Source organism: Cetorhinus maximus, chromosome 11, assembly GCF_964194155.1.
Source record: "Cetorhinus maximus chromosome 11, sCetMax3.hap1.1, whole genome shotgun sequence".
NCBI lineage: Eukaryota > Metazoa > Chordata > Chondrichthyes > Lamniformes > Cetorhinidae > Cetorhinus > Cetorhinus maximus.
In genome coordinates, this window is record NC_135889.1 from 28,872,925 (window position 1) to 28,894,508 (window position 21,584).

Below are 21,584 nucleotides of genomic sequence, written 5' to 3' on the forward strand. Positions count from 1 at the left end.
CCTAACCTCTTGCTGCATAAAAAAGTTTGCCCTCACGATGTCTCTGGTTCTTTTGCCAGTTACTTTAAATCAGTGTCCCCTGGTTTTCAACCCACTGCCAATGGGAACATTTATTCCCTATCTACTCTGTCCAGATCCCTCATGATTTTAAACACCTTTATCAATTCTCCTCTCAACATTCATTAAAGTGAACAGCCTCAACTTTGCCAGCCTATCTTCATAACTGAAGTCTCTCATCTTTGGAAGCATTCACTTAATCTTTTCTGCACCCTCTCTAATGCATTCACACCTTTCCTAAAGTGTGGTCCCAGAATTGGACACAGTACTTCTGTGGCGTTTCACCTTACTTTTGTACTCCCTGCCTCTATTTATAAAGCCCAGGATCCTGAATGCCTTATTAATCGCTTTCTCAACCTGCCCTACCACTTCAGTGATTTGTATCCATATACCCTCAAGGTCCCTCTGCTCTTGCGCACCCTTTAGAATTGTATCCATAGAACCATAGAAAAGTTACAGCACAGAAGGAGGTCATTCGGCCCATCTTGTCCATGCCAGCCCATGCCAATCCCACCTTCCTGCACCCAGCCCATAGCCCTGCAGCTTACAGCACTTAAGGTGCAGATCCAGGTACTTTTTAAAAGAGTTTAAAGTTTCTGCCTCTACCACCAACTTGGGCAGCGAATTCCAGACACCCACTACCCTCCGCGTAAAAAAGTTCTTCCTCATGTACCCCCTACACCTTCTGCCATTTATCTCGAATCTATGTCCCCTGGTTCTAGAATTCTCCATCAAGGGAAACAATTTTATCCTGTCCACTCTACCTATTCCCCTCATAATTTTGTACACCTCAATCAAGTCACCTCTCAGCCTTCTTTGTTCTAAAGAAAATAACCCCAACCTATCCAATCTCTCCTCGTAGCTACACTTTTCTAACCCTGGCAACATTCTTGTAAACCTCCTCTGCACTCTCTCCAGAGCTATTATGTCCTTCCTGTAATGTGGTGACCAGAACTACACACAATACTCCAGTTGTGGCCTCACCAGTGTTTTATACAATTCCAATATTATATCCTTACTTTTATATTCTATACCTCTGCCAATGAAGGAGAGCATTCCATATGCCTTCTTTACGACCTTGTCTACTTGAACTGCTGCCTTCAGGGACCTGTGTACTTGTACACCAAGATCTCTCACTTCATCTACCCCTCTTAGTATATTCCCATTTATTTTGTAATCCCTGTAACTGGTTGACCTCCCTAAATGTATGACCTCACACTTCTCTATGTTAAAATCCATCTGCCACTTTATCTCCCACTCCACCAACCCATCTATATTGTTTTGGAGATTATGGCTATCCTCTACACTATCCACTACTCAGCCAATCTTTGTGTCATCTGCAAATTTCCCAATTGTGCCCCCCACGTTCACATCCAAATCATTAATATATAACACAAACAGCAAGGACCCCAACACCGAGCCTGTGGAACACCACTTGAGACAACTTTCCATTCGCAAGGGCATCCATCGACCTTACCCTTTGTTTCCTGTTACAAAGCCAACCTTTTATCCAGTTTGCCACATTATCCTGAATCCCATGGACTTTTACTTTCTTGACCAATCTGCCATGTGGGACCTTGTCAAATGCCTTGCTAAAATCCATGTACACAACATCCACTGCACTATCTTCATCAACCCTTCTTGTCACTTCCTCAAAGAATTCAATCAAATTTGTGAGGCAAGACCTTCCTTTAACAAATCCATCCTGACCATCCCTGACTGGTCCATGCCTTTCCACATGACAGTTAATCCTATCTCTCAGGATTGATTCTACTAATTTGCTCACCACCAATGTAAGACTAACTGACCTGTAATTGTTTGGCATTTCCTTTGATCCCTTTTTAAACAATGGAACTACATTTGCATTTCTCCAGTCCTCCGGTACCTCCCCTGTATCTAGTGAAGATTAGAAATTCATCCTCAGAGCATCTGTTATCTCCTCCCTGACTTCCTTCAGCAGCCTCGGAAACAATCCATCTGGCCCTTTTAAGTTGATAAGTACCCTTTATTTTATATTGTCTTTTCTCAATCTTCCTACCAAAATATATCACTTCACACTTCTCTGCATTAAATTTCATCTGCCATGTGTCCACCCATTCCACTAGCCTGGTATGTCTTCTTGAAGTCCATCTCTATCTTCACAGTTCACAACACTTCCTAGTTTTATGTCATCTGCAAATTTTGAAGTTGCACCCAAGTACACCCAAGTCTACGTCACTAATATAGATTAAGAAAAGCAGGAGTCCTAATACTGACACTTGGGGAACCCCATTATGTAACTTCCTCCAGTCTGAGAAAAGGACATTTGCCACTTCTCTCAGTTTTCTGTCACTCAGCTAACTTTCCAACCATGCTGAAATTGTCCCTTTTATTCCATGGGCTTCCTTTATTTCTGGCAAACCTATTATGTGACACCTTATCAAATGCCTTTTACAAGTTCATCCAGACCACATCAACTGCATTACCCTCATAATCCCATTACTATGTCAAAAAGCTCAATCAAGTTAGTTAAGAATGATGTGCCTTTTACAAATTCATGTTGGCTTTTCTTAATGAGCTCACATTTTTCCAAGTGATTATTCATTTTGTCCTGGATTATTGTTTCTAAAAACTTCCCAACACCAGGTTAAACTGACTTGCCTGTATTTGCTGGGTTTATCCTTACACCTTTTTTTGAACATGGGTCTAACATTTGCACTTCTGGCACCACACCTGTGTCTAAGGAGGATAAGGGTATAGGACAGTAACATACTTTCAGCTGAATGCTTTGAGCAATATCGAATGTGACGGGTTCTATCGCTGTACCATCTCCTCTGTTGGCCTCAGGTGATAAAGGTGTCCTCATCCCCCAGCAATTTGGATTTTCTCCTTTTGATTATGTGAAAGCTTGTCCTGCAAGAGAGAGGGCTGTATGCCAGAGATTGTGTTTGGTTGACATGCCTGCCATGGCTGAGTGGCTGGAGGTTTGTGGAAGCTGTGGGAGGTAGGTGTGAGGCTGTTCATCATTGGAAGTTATGTAAGGGCGGGGTGGAGTACGTGAATATCAGGCCTGAATCTCGAGTACTCGAAGTTTCTGATAGGTGGATGATGGGGATTGCAAGCCCCCTCAGTCCAATGTTGCAATCATTGAAATGATGAGGCAGCACAAAGTTTGTGTGCTGCTTGCCTCAGTGGGTATGGACGTGGGCAAATTGCAAATTGCGATCCACGAGCCCAAAATGTTTGTTGATATTAAAATATTGGTTTTGGCTTCACAAAACATTAGATATATATAAAGTTATATGATGAGACTTTTCTGAAGTAAAAATGAAGTGAGCTGATATTTTTATACAAGATTCCTCTTCATGTCTTGTGTCTGCACAGTTTGAAGAGGCTTAATCATTCTGGGACTGTGTTTGATCAGCCTCTCTGTTTGGAAGGTGGAACAGCCTGTGAGCTGCTGTGACACCACATGAGACAGATCTCATGGCACATTTGGTAATTGGCTATACAGACCAGGGAAGATCCAATCCCTACTTCACACGAATTTAGCAGCTCACAAACAGGGCAGTGATAACGTGCTGCCTGTGTGTTTCTGGAACAGACGTGTCAAAAAACAAAAAATACCTGCCAAGCTTCCCATTTATGATTGTCATGCCACAATTCTTACCAAAAGATTTACATAATGAAAGGATTTGGGTCAGTGATGACTTGCAGTGGAATAACTCACCACCATTCACGGTCAAGGATCACACATGAATGACCACTTGAGTGAGGTTCCCTGAAGTGGCTGGTATCTGTGAAACTGTAGTGTCAAGAGTCAATAACTTCAAAAAAGAAAAACTTGTCTCTTTCTTTGAAATGATGAATTGATATGGTGTGCTTTTGTAAATATTCCAAGCGAAATAAATTGTGAACAGTCTTGACCTAGTTTTTGTGGATTTAGGACTCTAGCATAAACTGCCTACAGATCATTTATGCAATTGATAATCCCAAACAGGACACAAGGATGGCTAGTGTGCAAAGTTAAACATCACACTGGGCTGGTAAGGAGGAGACAGAGGTGCTTTGTTTCATGAAAAAAAGCAAAGAAAGATTACAGATTTACAGTTGAGTAAAGAGAGGTGCCCACTGCAGTTGAACTTGGCAGTACCTGACCTCGAAGTGCTTGATGCTGATGATGGATGGGAAAAGTGCTCCCTTCTTCATCGCCAATAACCATCAGCTTGATAGATTTAAAAATACTACCTTACTTTTCTAAATTGACCATTATAATAAAATAGTCCAATGCGAGATAAGTTCAAACCCATTTCATGTGTTTTCTATCATGGATTTCCTCCCTCTTCCTCCAGCAGGAGAGAAAAAGGAAAACTTAATGGATACTTTTGACCCATCAAACAAACTATTTCTCAGAATTAGATAAGACTTGCTGCTGTAGCTCTTTATATCCTGTCAGCTCCCATAGTCTGTTATCCAATATGTGGCTACTTCATTTGTTAAATGGGAGAGATTTGATTGACCAAACATCTCCGAAATTCAATAGACACCCCACTGTCAACAACAAGAGCAGAATTTGCCTTAATTCCTCACACTCACTAATTAAGCATGGAGTTGATTAATACCAGTTTATGTTGAGCAGTCACATTTGCTTCCTGTGTCTTGGTCTAAGCATGTGCTTTCTGATTTGATGTGCGTGCCAGGGGAAGGGTAGCGTGGTATTAAACCATAAGCAAAATTGATGTTTTCTACCCATCTCTTGAAGTGCACAACATTATGTGACCTTAGGACACACAGCTTTGCAGGGTGTTAAGATTTCACAGTCAGGCATCATTCGCAACTTTAATGATGTGTTTTTCTCTCTGTTTTCTTTTCCTGTAGGTGAATACAATCCTCAGATGATAACAGGAGTCATTGAAGAGGATGAAGCTATTTTAGATAACTCAGAGGCTCATCGCTATAGTGTAGTAATGTCCCTTTTAGGTGTTTGATTTTGAAAATGTCAATCATTTGTGGTGTAAGATTTTACTTTAAACATCGTACCTTGTTTTCAAAGGATTTCCATAATCAGGGGCTAATTTAGTAATTGCATTTATTGCTTGAGATCTATGCTGACATCCACCAAGTATAACCAGATCCATATATGTACTGGTGAATCAGTTGAATTGCTGGAGATGGAGCTTAATTGAGGCTAAACGTATACCTCAAAAGATATGTGTACAAAGGACAGATTGTGGCAAGAAATTAGAACTATGGACTGCATTTTGAGAGTTTAATTATTTAACTAAACACCTAATGGGCAGAATTTTTCACTGAGCAGGCGGGCACGCGCCTGACCCGCTCGAGTGCAAAATGATGTGCGATGACGTCGGGCGAGCATCCTGACGTCATCACGCACTTGTGCGATATTTCACTCGGCATGCGCACATGGGAATCGGCAGTGTGCCAGGCAACAATTAAAAGGCCTATCAAGGCAATTAACAGTGTAATTGATTTAAATTTTTCGCCGCCCATCCAACCTTACAGTTGGCGGGCAGGTGTAAAGTCCAAGCAGCCTTTGCATTTTTGGTGAAACCTCATCCACAGGCAGGATGAGGTTTCAACCAGTGATTTTTAAAAAAATTTAAACTTTTAACACTTATATTTAACATGTCCCTATGAGTCAGTGTCACATGAGGGGACATGTTTTTTATCATTTCAAAAATCTTTATTTTTAGTTTTCAAAACTCTTCATCTCTCTGAGGCAGCTCTGTGCCTCAGGGAGCTTTTCCAGCGAACTTGCACTCTCGCCCTCCTCCCACCCCCACACAGGCAGTGCTGAGCACAGAAGGACACGTTTCACGCTCTGCGAGCCTTAATTCTCTGCCAGCGTGAAATCGCAGTCCTGCCCCGATTGTCAGCGGTGGTCGGCTTCCGGATCGCTCCTGCCCACCCGACGAGGGAAAAATCCCGACCAATGTCTCACTCTACATTGAAAGGCAAGTTTGATGTTTGAAATTACTTGTTACAGATTCCACCTTCCCAATCTTGCTGTACATTGCTGGGTGCATTGTTACTTTCTTTCCCTTACCTCTGTATCTGGTTTCCATAAGTAACTTGATGTTCCCAGAGTCTCTCTACCTGGTTTATGTTACTAGCTCCTTTTCCAAATCTCTATATCTAGTTTGGTTACTTATTCAATTTTCTTCATAGCCATACCTTGTATTACTAACTCCATGAGCAGCATTTTACACCGGCGGGATTTTATGGTCCTGCCGAGGTCAATGGACCTTTGAACGGCTCACCGTATTTTATGGGCCTGCCTCCACTGTGATAGGGCCATAAAATTCTGCCCCATAGTTCCCAAAATATGTGTCTGCTTTGTTTTAACTACTCAATTTTCCCAATCTCTGTCTGGTTTTTATTAAGACTTCTATTTTCAGATGTCTACATCTGTTTTGCTTTTCTGACTCCATGGGTGGAATCTTATGTCTTCCACCATTAGTGAGTTTGGTGGCAGGAGCAAGGGGCATTTCATCAGGCATCCCATTCACCATCTTAAACATTCACTCCCTCCAGCATCCACACACAGTGGCAGCAGTGCATACCCTATACAAGATGCACTGCATCAACTCATCAAGCCTCCTTCGACAGCACCTTCCAAACCTGCAATCTGTAGCACCTAGAAGGACAAGGGCAGCAGATGCATGGAAACCAGCTGCAGGTTCCACACCATCCTGACTTGGAACTATATCGCCGTATCTTCACTGTCGTTTGTCAAAATCCTGGAACCTCCTTCTGAGCAGCACTTGGGTGGACCTACACCAGCAGGACTGCAGCAGATCTAGAAGGCGGCTCACCACCACCTTCTCAAGGGCAATTAGGTTTGAGCAATAATTGCTGGCCTAGCCAGCGAAACCCACATCCTGTAAATGAATAAAAAAAAGTACAATCTTTACTTGCTATCCCTTCTCCCCCATGTCAAGTCTATGACTTTATAAATTCAGACAATCTTAAGGCTTGACAGTTCTGCATCTCGGTCTGTCATGTTTGGAAGAACTCTGCGTTTCTGATGCTTGGTTATCTCCATTTGATTTGCTTTTTGCGCTTCTTTGAATTGTGTTTCTCTTTATTAACAACCTGACTGGTTTTTTTGGACACTGTGGGTTTGTCCCGTTCCTTCCGAAAGGAATGTGCACTCCATTCATTTCTAGAGTGGACTCAAATTTTCTTTCTCCATGGTGTCTGATATGTTTCTGCTGGACTTTCTTGACATTCTTGATTCTTGATTTTCACTTAAGCTGTTTCATTTTTCAACAATTCAATGGTTCTCATTATGTTTGAGACATCCTGTGCTTTTTCTTCTTTTAGTTCTTTGCGTTCCAGTGTTGGATTCACATTTTCCAATCTTATTTCAGCCTTTCCTTTCTCTGTCTGGAGCAGAACTTTGTCCTGGTTTAAATTCAGCTGGTTCTTCAGCTCTTCAGTCTTTCTCTTGTAGCGTTCGGCTTCCTCCTGGAATATTGAACATTGCTGAATATTCTCCACCAACTGGTTCTTCAGTTTGTTCAGAGTGATGTTAAATTCATTTTGCTGCTCTTCGTAATTTTCCAGAGGAATGAACTTTGTGCTAGGGGATTCTTACAAAATGTGATGATTCTTCAACAGGTTTTCCTTTTCTTTGTGAAGCTCACTTGCTTCATCTTGAGTTTTCCTGTAATTCAGCAGAGTTTCTTCTGCTGTGCTTCCATTCTGCTGTTTAAGATAATCTTCATTCCTTCATGTTACTGAATAGTTACGCATTCCTTTTGTATTTGATCTTGAAGGACAATCAACTCTTTCAACTGTTTATTTTCTTGTTGACCACTTGCCAACTCATTCTGTGCTTCAATGAATCATTTTGTTGCTACAGATAGTTCCAATGCAGCTTTTTCTGAAGTATTATTCAACATCCTTTTTAGCTCCTCATGTTTTTCCATAGCTACATATTGATTCTTCAAGGAGTCTTTCAGGGTCACAACTTCTTTTCATGCCTTTTCTGCCTGTTCTTTAGCCTGGCTGCACATCTGGTTGAGTTTTCCCAACTACTGCTTTGATTTAGAACCATAGAAAAGTTACAGTGAGGAATGAGGCCATTCAGCCCATCGTGTCTGCACCAGCCAAAAAAAAGAAAAAAGAAACCAGCCGCTCATTTTAACCCCACTTTCCAGCACCTGGTCTGTAGCCTTGCAGGTTTCAGCACTTCAGATGCAGATCCAGGTACCTTTTAAATTAATTGATTATTTCATCCTCAACCACCAACTTAGGCAGTGAATTCCAGACACCCACCATCCTCAGGGTAAAAAAGCTTTTCCTCATGTCCCTTCTACCAATCTAAACCTATGCTCGCTGGTAATTGACCCCTCAGCTAGGGGAAACAAGTCTTTCCTGTCTACCCTATCTAGGCCCCTCGTAATTTTGCACACATCAGTTAGGTCACCCCTTAGCCTCCTCTGTTCTAAGGAAAACAACCCTAGCTTATCCTATCTCTTCTCTTAGCTACAATTTTCAAACCCTGGCAACATTCTTGTAAATCTCCTCTGCATTCTCTCCGGAGCAATTATGTCCTTCCTGTAATGTGGTGACCAGAACTGTACACAAAGTTCCAGCTGTGGCCTAACCAGCATTTTATACAGTTGCATCATTACATCCCTGATTTTGTATTCAATACCTCACTCAATAAAGGAAAGCATTTCATATGCTTTCTTGACCACCTTGTCCACCTGTCCTGCCACCCAAGTGACAGTATATGCTGTCTTTCAGAATTTTTCCCAATAATTTGCCCACCACCGAAGTCAGACTGATAGGCCTATAATTTTCTGGCCTATCCCTCGCACCTGTGGACATGAACTCCCAAGGTCTCTCACTTCCTCAACCCCTCTCAGTAATTCCCTGTTTATTGAGTATTGCCTTGCTTTGTTTGCCCTCCCCAAATGCATTACGTCACACTTTTCCGGATTGAATTCCATTTGCTGCTTCTCTGCCCACTCAAACAAACCATTGATATCATTCTGGAGTTGACAGCTATCCTCTTCACTTTCAACTACACAGCCAATTTTTGTGTTATCTGCAAATTTCACAATCATGCCTCCCACATTTAAGTCTAAATCATTAATATAAACAACAAACAACAAGGGCCCCAACACAGAGCCCTGTGCAACACCACTGGAAACCGTTTTCCATTTGCAAAATCATCCATCAACCATTACCCCTTGTTTTCTGTCACTGAGCCAATTTTGGAACCAACCTGCCACCTTCCCCTGTATCCCATGAGATCTCACTTTCCTGACTAGTCTACCATGTGGGACCTTGTCAAATGCCTTACTGAAATCCATGTAGGCAACATTCGCTGCACTACCCTCATTAATCCTCCTTGTTACTTTCTCAAAAAATTCTATTAAGTTAGTAAGGCACGATCTTCCCCTAACAAAACCATACTTACTATCCCTGGTCAATCCGTGCCTTTCTAAGTGACAGTTTATCCTGTCTCTCAGAATTGTTTCCAATAATTTTCCCACCACTGAAGTCAGAATGATCGGCCTATAATTTTCTGGCCTATCCCTCGCACCCTTTTTTAATAATGATACAACATTCGCAGACCTCCAATCCTCTGGGACCTCACCTGTATCTAGTGAGGATTGGAAAATAATCCTCAGAGCATCCGCTATTTCCTCCCTGACTTCCTTCAACAGCCTAGGGTACAATCCATCTGGTCCTGGTGATTTATCCACCTTCTAGGATGCCAGTCCCTCCAGTACTTGCTCTCTCACTATGCTTATTGTATTGTATTTGCCAACCGTGGAGTCTCTGAAATTTGTTTGTTCAGATCTCAAGCATTGAAGACTTCAGTTTATCATGTGTTTTCAAAGGTATATACTCAACTTGAATCTTGTGCATGAAATCTTTCAGTTCAGCTCTGATACAAACATTTTCCTATAGAACAGCTTCACTTTCAAAAAGTGCTATTTTTAAGCCTTTCAGGTGCTTTTCAGCCATTTCTTTCTTCTGCACTAAACTCTTCAGCTCATGCATTTCATTGCATTAACATAGTCTGCAACCATCTTGCAGTTTACTTGAATACTGTCTCCCTCACTCTGGGGTCTTTTGGCTCCCTCTCTCTGGGGTTTCCTGTTGCCCGCTCTCTCTGGGGTCTTTTGTTGCCCTCGGTGCTTTATTGGAGGTGTGCTACACCTTCTTCTAAGGCCTGCGCTCTCCACTTTAAAAATATCTGTCAAAGTCTTTTAATATCTCTCAAAATGTTGTCGAGTATTGTTCTGTACATTGGCTATGCAAATGAGACAAACACTAATAAAAAGTTATCAACTTGTACTTCTTCTGATTCCTTATTTAATCCTGTAATTCTCCAGCATACTAAAAATTCTCTCCTCCAAGACTCCCACTCTTGTGTCTGGTTTAGCCATTTCCTTATCCAAAATGCGTCTGGCTCTTCTAATTTTCTGTCCATTGCTTTCTTTTTGTAGTAGTTGCAGCTTTAAATGTCATTGCTCCTTTATGGCTATCTGTCCAGTAACCATTTTTTTCACTCAGGTTGTCTATAGCCTGTCAGGTTCTCTCTCTGTGATTGTTATGTGCTTTCCCAGGTTCAATGGGATCCCTGCAATTGTGGGCCTCTTTTAAAAGCTTTTTTACAGAAAATATTGCAGCAGTTTCTTCCGCTTTTTTAAAACTCTGCAGGAACTTTTCTTTTTCACTTCAGCTTGGCCACCTTGTGTTATATGGTGCCAGTTGGCAGTGCAGCTTTCCTCCAGCTGCCCCAGGGCTGAGCCCTGCAACTGCCACTTATTTTACTGTAAGTAAAGCTGTGTTTTTGTATTTTGTTCACCCGTATCTGACCAGGTTCCTTAATCCTGTGTCATTCAGGGCCTTCGCTTCTTTTTTTTTGCAGTTTTGCTCACCTGTCTTGTGACCTGACCAGATTTCTTCACTCTGCATCACTTAGGGCCTTGCATTGGACCTCCATCCTGGTGAATTCCTCAACTTCCAAGTCTGTGAGGAAGCTTTTTCAACTGTTTCTTCAATTTTTCTTCTTAGGCGCACGTTTCTCTGGTCAGGCTTCAGATGCTTTTAGTTTTTCACATCTTGGGATTCTGTTCTGGGTTCATTGTTTAAATGCCACCTTTCATCCCACCACTGCCACCATGTTGTATTATTTTTTTTTTATGTCTCAATGATGACTTCTTGGCACTTGTATGTTAAACATGAACCATTTATTATTAATCTTTAACTACAGATCCCAGTTACTGCCATGCATGGTGCTGCTGACTCCATGCATGCTCCCTTCTAGAGTGTTCTCTGAGTCTATTGCCATGTGACTCTAAATATCATACCGGGGGTGGTGCTATCCTCCAGTCCCACATTAACCCTTGTTCTGCCAAGCACCTTTACATTACAATGGCATGCAGGCACACATAACATCATACAACAACGCTGATTAAGTCTCTGGTGAGAAGGCTCGTGGATGGCCTTCCCATCCTGTCGCCATTTGAGCCCCTTAACTGAGCAATTAATTCCCTCTTAAGGGCCTTATCCCGCTGCCACTGGTATTAATCCAGTAGCAGGTGAGGGACTTGCCAAGCAGGGAGCGCAACAAGAAAATCCTGTCAGGATTGCTTTACAGGCATCCAGGTGGGTGAGGGTGCTTCATTCAAGGCATTCAGAGCCCGTTTAGCCTGATTGAGAGACCTGGCATTGGGAGTGGGGGGTCCACTGTGAGCCATCCCCTGAGTTGCTGCTGACTGCACCCCATTCCCCTCAACGCCCTCCCGCTATCACTCACCTCTGGCCTGGGATCCAGCAGTGATTCTAGGCCTCGGATGGGTGTCATTTTGGAAGCAGCCACCACCTCCCCGGTGGCACTGCTGTTTAATAGAGATGCAGGCCTCTGATTGGCCGACAGTTGTCAGTAGGCAGGACTTCTGCCCCTGGGGTCCTTGATTCCAGGGGAAGCCCCGCCAATGGCCTGTCAAGTGCTGGGAGGAACAAGAAGCGGCAGGCCTTCCCTAAAAGTGCGGGCTTCCGCTAGCTCTCCAGCCAGCCTTTGAGACCCCCGTTGCCTCCACAAGATTCCAGCCCATATTTCTAATCTCTACATTGGTTTGTATTGCTAATTGAAAGTTCCAATCTCAAAGTTACTAATATTAGGAACTTTGTATAAGAAAGCATCAAATTCTGATCAAAATGCAGTCACCTCCACAAGAAAAAGTATTCATATGGACATTGCCTGGGCTTGTGGGAGTTGGCAGATCCCATTGCGAGCCGCAGTGACCACATCTGCAGCAAGTGTTGGTTGCTGGAGTAACTCCGGCTCAGAATTGATGAGCTGGAGCCCGAGCTCCGGACACTGTGGCACATCCGGGAGGGGGAGAGTTACCTGGACGCTTTGTTTCAGGAGGCGGTCACACCCGGTAGATTAAGCACCTCAAGTGCGGTCAGTGGTCAGGGTCAGCAGGGTGTGACTGCAAATGAGGCAGGTAGAGGGATCCTGTGTTCAGGAACAGAGGAGCCTCAGCTCTTGACCTTGTCCAACAGGTACAAGGTACTTGCTCCCTGTGTGGATGAGGAAGAGAGCTGTAGGGAGGATGAGCCAGCTGACCACGGCACCGTGGCACAGGAGGCCATTCAAGAGGGGGGAGCAAAAAGACAAGTGGTAGTTGTAGGGGATTCCATAATTAGGGGAATTGATAGCTTCCTTTGTATGCAGGATCGAGAGTCCCGCATGGTATGTTGCCTGCCCGGTGCCAGGGTGATGGACATCTCTGACCGGCTTGAAAGGATATTGGAGAGGGAGGAGGAGGATCCAGTTGTTGTGGTCCACGTCAGGACAAATAGCATAGGTAAGACTAGGAAAGAGGACCTGTTTGGGGATTATCAGGAATTAGGAACTAAAGAACAGGTCCTTAAGGGTTATAATCTCCGGATTACTACCTGAGCCACGTGCAAATTGGCATAGGGACGCGAGAATAAGGGAAGTAAACACATGGCTAAAGGAGTGGTGCGGGAAAGAGGGGTTACATTTTGTGGGGCACTGGCACCAGTATTGGAACAGGAGGGATCTGTACCGTTGGGATGGTCTCCACCTGAACCGATCTGGGACCAATGTTCTAGTGAAAAGGGTAAATAGGGTGGTCAACAGGACTTTAAACTGAAAGTGGGGGGGAAGGGAAGGGTAAAACTCCAAGAAGTATGACTAATGGGAAACAAAGCAGCAGGTCAGCGTGTGGGGGGGTGGATTCAACTTCATGGAAAATTATGAAAAAACTGAAAAGAAAGGAGAGCCCAGGAGAGGCTATTAAAGTCTCCAGAACACAAAATAGGACAGAGTGTTTGGAAAGGGCTAGGAATCTAACTTCAAGCACATCAGATAAAGGGACGACAATGAGAAAGGGGACGGGAAATACAGGACTGAAGGTATTGTATCTGAATGCACGCAGTGTACGAAATAAGGTAAATAAGCTTGTGCCGCATATTGAAATTAGCAGATATGATGTGATGGGCATCACGGAGACATGGCTGCAAGGGGATCAGGACTGGGAGCTAAATATCCAAGGATATACATCCTATCGAAAAGATAGGCAGGTTGGCAGAGGGGATGGGGTTGCTTTGTTAGTAAGAAATGAAATTAAATCGATAGCAAGAAATGACGTAGGGTCAGATGATGTAGAATCTGTGTGGGTAGAGTTGAGGAACCGCAAAGGTAAAAGAACCATAATGGGAGTTGTGTACAGGCCTCCGAACAGTAGTCAGGATGTGGGGCACAAGATACACCAGGAGATAGAAAAGGCGTGTAAGAAAGGCAAGGTTACAGTGATCATGGGGGATTTCAATATGCAGGTAGACTGGGAAAATCAGGTTGGTAGTAGATCCCAAGAAAAGGAATTTGTGGAATGTCTACAAGATGGCTTTTTGGAGCAGCTTGTGGTGGAGCCCACTAGGGAACAGGCAATTCTAGATTTAGTAATGTGTAATGAGGCAAATTTGATAAGGGAGCTTAAGGTGAAGGAACCCTTAGGAGGAAGTGACCATAATATGATAGAATATACCATGCAATTTGAGAGGAAAAAGCTGGAATCAGATGTAACGGTATTACAGTTGAATAAAGGCAACTACAGAGGCATGAGGGAGGAGCTGGCCAGAATTGACTGGGAGATGAGCCTAGCAGGAAAGACAGTGGAACAGCAATGGCAGGAGTTTCTGGGAGTAATTTGGGAGACACAGCAAAAATTCATCCCTAGGAAGAAGAAGCATACTAAAGGGAGGACAAGGCAACCATGGCTGACAAGGGAAGTCAGGGACAGCATAAAAGCTAAAGAGAAAGCATACAATGCAGCGAAGAGCAGTGGGAAACCAGGAGATTGGGAGGCCTACAAAGACCAACAGAGGACAACTAAAAAAAAAATAAGGAGGGAGAAGATTAAATATGAGGGTAAACTAGCCAGTAATATAAAAGAAGATTGCAAGAGTTTTTTTAGATATATAAAGGGTAAGAGAGAGGCAAAAGTGGACATTGGATCGCTGGAAAATGACGCTGGAGAAGTAGTAGTGGGGAACAAAGAAATGGCGGAGGAACGGAATAGGTACTTTGCGTCAGTCTTCACGGTGGATGATACGAGTAACATCCCCAAAGTTCAAGAGAGTCGGGGGGCAGAGGTGAGTATGGTGGCCATTACCAAGGAGAAGGTGCTAGGAAAACTGAAAGGTCTGAAGGTGGATAAATCACCTGGACCAGATGGATTACACCCCAGAGTTCTGAAGGAGATAGCTGAAGAGATAGTGGAGGCGTTAGTGGTGATCTTCCAGGAATCACTGGAGTCAGGGAGGGTCCCAGAGGACTGGAAAATCGCTAATGTAATTCCCCTGTTTAAGAAAGGAGTGAGGCAAAAGACGGGAAATTACAGGCCGATTAGCCTGACCTCGGTCGTTGGTAAGATTTTAGAGTCCATTATTAAGGATGAGATTTCAGAATACTTGGAAGTACATGGTAAAATAGGGCAAAGTCAGCACGGTTTCATCAAGGGGAGGTCATGCCTGACAAATCTGTTAGAATTCTTTGAGAAGGTAACGAGTAGGTTAGACAAAGGAGAGCCAATGGATGTTATCTACTTGGACTTCCAGAAGGCCTTTGACAAGGTGCCGCACAGGAGGCTGCTCAGTAAGATGAGAGCCCATGGTGTTAGAGGCAAGGTACTAGCATGGATAGAAGATTGGCTGTCTGGCAGGAGGCAGAGAGTGGGGATAAGGGGGTCCTTCTCAGGATGGCGGCTGGTGACTAGTGGAGTTCCGCATGGGGTCAGTGTTGGGACCACAGCTTTTCACTTTATACATTAATGATCTAGATGAAGGAACTGAGGGCATCCTGGCTAAGTTTGCAGATGATACAAAGATAGGTGGAGGGACAGGTAGTATTGAGGAGGCGGGGAGGCTGCAGAAGGATTTGGACAGGTTAGGAGAATGGGCAAAGAAGTGGCAGATGTAATACAACATGGGGAAGTGTGAGGTCATGCACTTTGGTAGGAAGAATAGAGGCATAGACTATTTTCTAAATGGGGAGAGAATTCAGAAATCTGGAGTGCAAAGGGACTTGGGGGTCCTAGTCCAGGATTCTCTTAAGGTTACCTTGCAGGTTGAATCGGTAGTTAGGAAGGCAAATGCAATATTGGCATTTATTTCGAGAGGACTAGAATATAAAAGCAGGGATGTGCTGCTGAGGCTTTATAAGGCTCTGGTCGGACCACATTTGGAATATTGTGAGCAATTTTGGGCCCCATATCTCAGGAAGGATGTTCTGGCCCTGGAGAGGGTCCAGAGGAGGTTCACGAGAACGATCCCAGGAATGAAAGGCTTAACATATGAGGAACGTTTGAGGACTTTGGGTCTATACTCAATGGAGTTTAGAAGGATGAGGGGGGATCTGATTGAAACTTACAGAATACTGAAAGGCCTGGATAGAGTGGACGTAGAGAAGATGTTTCCATTAGTAGGAGAGACTAGGACCCGAGGGCACAGCTTCAGAGTAAAGGGAAGATCTTTTAGAACAGAGATAAGGAGAAACTTCTTTAGCCAGAGAGTGGTGAATCTATGGAATTCATTGTCACAGAAGGCTGTGGAGGCCAGGTCATTGAGTGTATTTAAGACCGAGATAGATAGGTTCTTGATTGGTAAGGGGATCAAAGGTTACGGGGAAAAGGCGGGAGAATGGGGTTGAGAAACTTAAAAGCCATGATTGAATGGCAGAGCAGACTCAATGGGCCGAATGGCCTACTTTCTGCTCCTATGTCTTATGGTCTTATGGTCTTTCTGGTTACCCTAAACAGAATGAAGAACCTGGCTGTTAGCTTTTCAACCTTGGTAGACCACAATTTTAGCTTCTTCTGTTTAACTGCATTATCTCACAGAAGTTTTCATTGAAATAGGGAAGGCCAATTTCCAGTGTAAACTTGGTTGATGCTTTAGTGGTGTGATCCATCAATGGATGTAATAAATAGTTTTAAATCATCGGATCAAACAGCACAGAACAAGGCCATTTGGCCCATTGTGTTTGTGCTAGCTCTCAGTCAAAGCTATCCAATTAGACCTATTTGCCTACTCTTCTCACATAGTTCTGTTTAAAAAGATTCTTCTTTTTCAAAAGAGAGAACAAATAGAGCAGTACTTTTTTAAATTGTAAAGTAGTTAACAATTTTACTGCCCTTTCTTCCTCAGTTACGCAGACACAAGCGCCTGCTTTCCGTGCATCCCATTGACTTTGATCTGGACTCAGAATATTCTGCCCAGTCTCGTCGCCAGTCTCTCCAGCTTCCTTCACCACAATATGATGGGAGTGGTTTACAGGTAATCCTCTCAATTCCTCACCGACATTAGAACCTTTTTATTTGTCCCATTTCAAGACTGCTACAACAAACAAATGCAGTTCTTAACAAAAACAGAATTACCTGGAAAAACTCAGCAGGTCTGGCAGCATCGGTGGAGAAGAAAAGAGTTGACGTTTCGAGTCCTCATGACCCTTCAAGAGTTCTGTTGAAGGGTCATGAGGACTCAAAACGTCAACTCTTTTCTTCTCCACCGATGCTGCCAGACCTGCTGAGTTTTTCCAGGTAATTCTGTTTTTGTTTTGGATTTCCAGCATCCGCAGTAGTTTTTTGCTTTTATAAATGCAGTTCTTAGTTGGCGTCTGACCTGTGCAGTCCAGGGATTTGCAAGCTGGTGCTGGGTTAGCTGATCTTGGGTGGAGATGATTGTAAGAAGCCCTGCAATAAGCCTTGGTTTTCCTGGACTAGAGTCATGGAATCCTACAGCACAAAGGGAGGCCATTCAGCCCATTGTGGCTTTGCCGGCCCTATGAAAGAATTATCCAATTAATCCCACTCCCCTGTTTTTCCCCTGCATCTTTTTTACCTTTTCAGGTATGTATCCAGTTACCTTTTGGAAGCTACCATTGAATCTGCTTCCACCACCTCTTCAGGCACTGAATTTTAGATCATAACAACTCCCTGCAATAAAAAAAATCAACATTCTTCTGGTTCTCTTGTGAATTCATCTTAAATCTGTGCCCTCTGGTTATTTACACTCCTGTTACCGACAGGAGAGAAGAAAATGAGAAAGGTTCCTGTTCCTGATTTTTTTTTATTCAACTTGTTCTGGCTGAACAATGTTTAAGTGTTAGACAAAGTTGAGCCTCGGCTGTGATTCCAATCAGCCCCCTGATTTCTGGGTTCTGACATGAAACATGACCCTTTAAGCAAAGTTCCAGAGAGTGGCTGAAACCTGTACCTCTGAGCCCCAGCATCAGTTAGTACCTTCAGAGGAGGAGCAAAAGGTGAGAAAAAGCCCCCCCAAATTGGCCTCGTGCTACATTATCATATCTAATGTGTTTACACATTAAACCCTGGATACACAACTTTCATCTTGAAATTTCAAATGTCTTATATTTTTGTGTTGGTGCAGAAAAGTATCAACAGTTTCCAAAGGGTTAATTGAGAACTGCAGTAGAACAGTGTGTCGGTGGAATGGCTGAGGAATATTTGCTTCCTTTTTAAAATGCATGAAGACAGTAGACCAAAAGATGACAGTAATAAAGATGTTCCAAAGTACATATCATTGATTTTCAAAACATTGTAAAACTCTCCACACATGACTGCACTAATGTGTTTCAAGCTAGCACTTAGACAGGCCAAGTTTTTTTAATGTATTTTTTTTCCTGTGGAGAATTTTGTGCTTATCAGTATAATGCCCAAAATTACTGGGGATTGGTACATTTACCCATTTTAGGCATCCAGTGTCAACACTGAGCAGTCCCAGCTAATTAGAAGCAGCCAAGCTCAACAAGATGTCTTGCGACATAAAAAGACCATTCTTGCATAACCAAATGTGAAATTGTTCCATTCCTCTCAGCAGAAACCTGAAACATGTTGCAAATCTTGGTGCCAGTCCCAGAAACCTGTCTTCTGGTCACATTCTGTCTTTCAAAAATGTGCCTCCGTTCAATTTGCTCTGGTCCTTTCGCTCTTAGATGCATTTACTCATGTTGGGATATGATTCCATATACACTGACTGCCCTCCAATACCGTGCTCACCTGGCTGTTTTTCATTTGATGGCCTGCGCAGTAGCTGGCTACATTTTTTTTAATGAAGGACAGTGCACCTGAAAGGGATCCTTGGGCAGCATTGACACATGCACACTTTCCGGTGTGGATCGAAGGATAGAGATCAATAGCAAGGAACTTGGCTGATTTTTCCAGCTCACTATTCCAGAGGAAAATTATAGCACTCTACTGCTACCTTGGATGTGACCAAGTAAATCACCAGAGTCTCAGTATAGAGACTTCTCCGGTCTGTATAGCTCAATTTAACAATTGGCAATATCTTTGCTAACTGAGATTGCAGAACAGTTCCTATGGAAAAAGATACAGAGCTTATGGCTAGAATTTTATTCCATGATGGGGATCCCAACAATGGGTCCAAAAGCCTGGGTGACCCTTCCTCAGCCGCCTGTGGGAACCAGGGCCACATTTTACAGGTCAGGTAACTAATTTGTTGCTTTTGAGGCTGCACTCCTAATAAGGACAAGTCACCTGCCTCCAGGAGCTGCCAGACAATCAGAGGGCTAGCAGCTTAGCAGCACCATCTGTCTAGGTGGCCACTGCTGGGACTGCACCTGGAAGAAGTGGACGCTGTGGAGGGATGCTGCCCTCCCCAACCAGGTGAGTGGGATCTGGGGACACTGGGCCATTCAGGAAGGCCCCCAAGGGTGGGTTGGTGAAGGCAGGCAGCACTGTTCCACAGGGGCAGCCATTGCAACTGGGGGGCCTCTACGTGGTCAAAAGAGTGCCCAAATAGGAGGGCACCACCCCTCCCCATTGAATCCGTTGGGAGGCTGCCAGGTAGAGTTGTCAACTGTGATTAAATGTGTTACTGGAGGTTTCAGCACATGACTTTCCCTCACACTCCAGCCTTACATTGGCAAGCACATCCATCCTTGTGGCGGACTGCCTTCCTACACCAATTGGAAGACAAAAAGGCTCAATACCCAATTGGATGATACTTGACTGTTAGCTAAGCAGCCACTTGTCCCCTATTTTCAATATTTTCACATCTGGTAAAGAGTTCAAAGAAAATGAGAAAAAAACAATTTTTCAATAAACCTCTGATTTTTTTACATACAGCAATGACCTGGAGATTGATCTTTAATTCCTGGAGGATACCAGGCCAATACTGGAGGGTTGGCAACCCTACTGCCAGGGTTGACCTTATGGTCATCGCATATGTTGGAAAGTCCACCCACTACTGGCAAAATGTCAGCGGCGGGAGTAGATGCCCTTAATTGGCCACTTAAGTGCCTTAACTGGCCTCTGGAGAGAGGGTCATACCCCACCTTATCCACTGCTGGAAAGGTGGCATTGGGGCAGGAAGATAATGGACTCTTCACCCTATGCCTTCCCTCATCATTTTAAGGGCCCTCCCATCACCTCCCAGCCCATCCCCTGAGGGCTCATAAAATACAGTCCAATGTTTCAGGTCAATGACATTTTCGACCTGAAACATTAGCCAGAATCTTCCATTCTGGAGTCTAAGTTCAGTGTCTAAGTTCACAGGCAGGTGTGAAATTGGGAGTGGTTTCCGCTGGGAGGGACAGCTGACCACATGTGGTCTTGTGCCGTTCAGCTCATTAACTATGCATCCGCAAGGAGCTCGCCGATTCCCGTGGGGGGATCAGGCAGTAAGTCACCATCCCTACCATTACCTCATGGGATCAAAGGACACCCAGACAGCCTGCACTATCCCTTCCATCTTTGCCCAGCCACTGCTCCACACTTACCCACTAACCCTTCCTCCCTTTCTTAGTCATCCTCCATGCAACTTACACTGTCACTGCCCAGTCTCAAAAATAGTCTGGCATTTACAGACGCTCCCCAAAGAGGACAATGCAATGGGAACTCATCATCAATCATGGAAGAAGTCTACCTCGTCAGGTGCACATCACTTATGTGCAGTCATAAAAGCGAATGCTCCAGTTTCTCACTGGTAGGGAACTTAATTTGGTTGGGGAACTTAATTACAGCGAGGTAGCCATTTAATGAGTGTGCATGACATGCTAATGCATGCAAAAAGTCTTCCCAACATTGTTCACCAGGAAGCTTGGCCCATCTTTAACCCGCCTTTAAAGCCCTGAGAGCTTAATTGCTAAAGTTAATCCCGTCATCGAGAAATTGATTTTTTGCCGCACGTAAAATTAAATTCCGCCACTAGCCAAGCTTCCCACTGCCGGCAGGACTGGAAGATTCTGCCCATTAACTCCGTTTCTCTCTCCACAGATGTGAGTATTTCCTGCATTTTCTCTTTTTATTTCAGATTTCCTGCAGTAATTTGCTTTTTGGTAGTCATGTGTTTGCCTTTATTGGCATATTGAAGTCTAAAAGCCATGTTTGTTGGAATAACTTATGTGACCGTCCTCTCTTAGCGTAGGCATTGAGAGTCATCATTATTTTTCTTCGTTTCCCTTTTCAAACAGTCATTTTCAGAGTTTTCATTCACTGGCAATGGTGTAGCAGAGGAGAGTTCCAGGAGGGGTTCTGTGATTGGAGAAGCAGAGATGGCCTCAGTATTTCGGAACATCCTGCTTGAGAAAGGACAGAACTTAATGCCAGAGTCTGAGTTTAGCACTGAAGTCCGATTGGAGATCAACAAAAGAAGGAAAAGCTTGGATAAATCTTCCAAATCCGGTATTTTTCTCTTCATTTCAAATATCTTGCATGTAACGTACTCCATTTGCACAAAAGTATATAGGAATGTTTAAATATCAAAAATGTTCTGAAGTGAAGCACTGAACTAATTATTTCACCTTTGGGATCTACATCTAACTCTCACATAGAATGCCCCTTGTGGGGCATTCTAGAACGAGAGGCCATAGTTTTAGGCTAAGGGGTGGGAGATTTAAATCAGATATGAGGAGGAATTACTTTTCTCAAAGGGTCATGAATCTGTGGAATTCACTACCTCAGAGTGCAGTGGATGTCGGG

At 43.6% G+C, this 21,584-nt stretch overlaps 1 protein-coding gene across 6 annotated transcripts in view; it reads left to right on the forward strand.

The window, feature by feature from the left end:
* mlpha (melanophilin a) overlaps nucleotides 1–21,584 on the forward strand; it is a 203,068-nt gene that overhangs the window by 90,883 nt on the left and 90,601 nt on the right. For all 6 annotated transcript variants that reach the window (XM_078551716.1, XM_078551719.1, XM_078551720.1 and 3 more), the window contains 3 exons: nucleotides 4,915–5,000; nucleotides 16,771–16,899; nucleotides 21,077–21,287. In XM_078551716.1, the coding sequence (XP_078407842.1) occupies nucleotides 4,915–5,000; nucleotides 16,771–16,899; nucleotides 21,077–21,287 (426 nt within the window). The remainder of the gene's footprint in view (nucleotides 1–4,914; nucleotides 5,001–16,770; nucleotides 16,900–21,076; nucleotides 21,288–21,584) is intronic.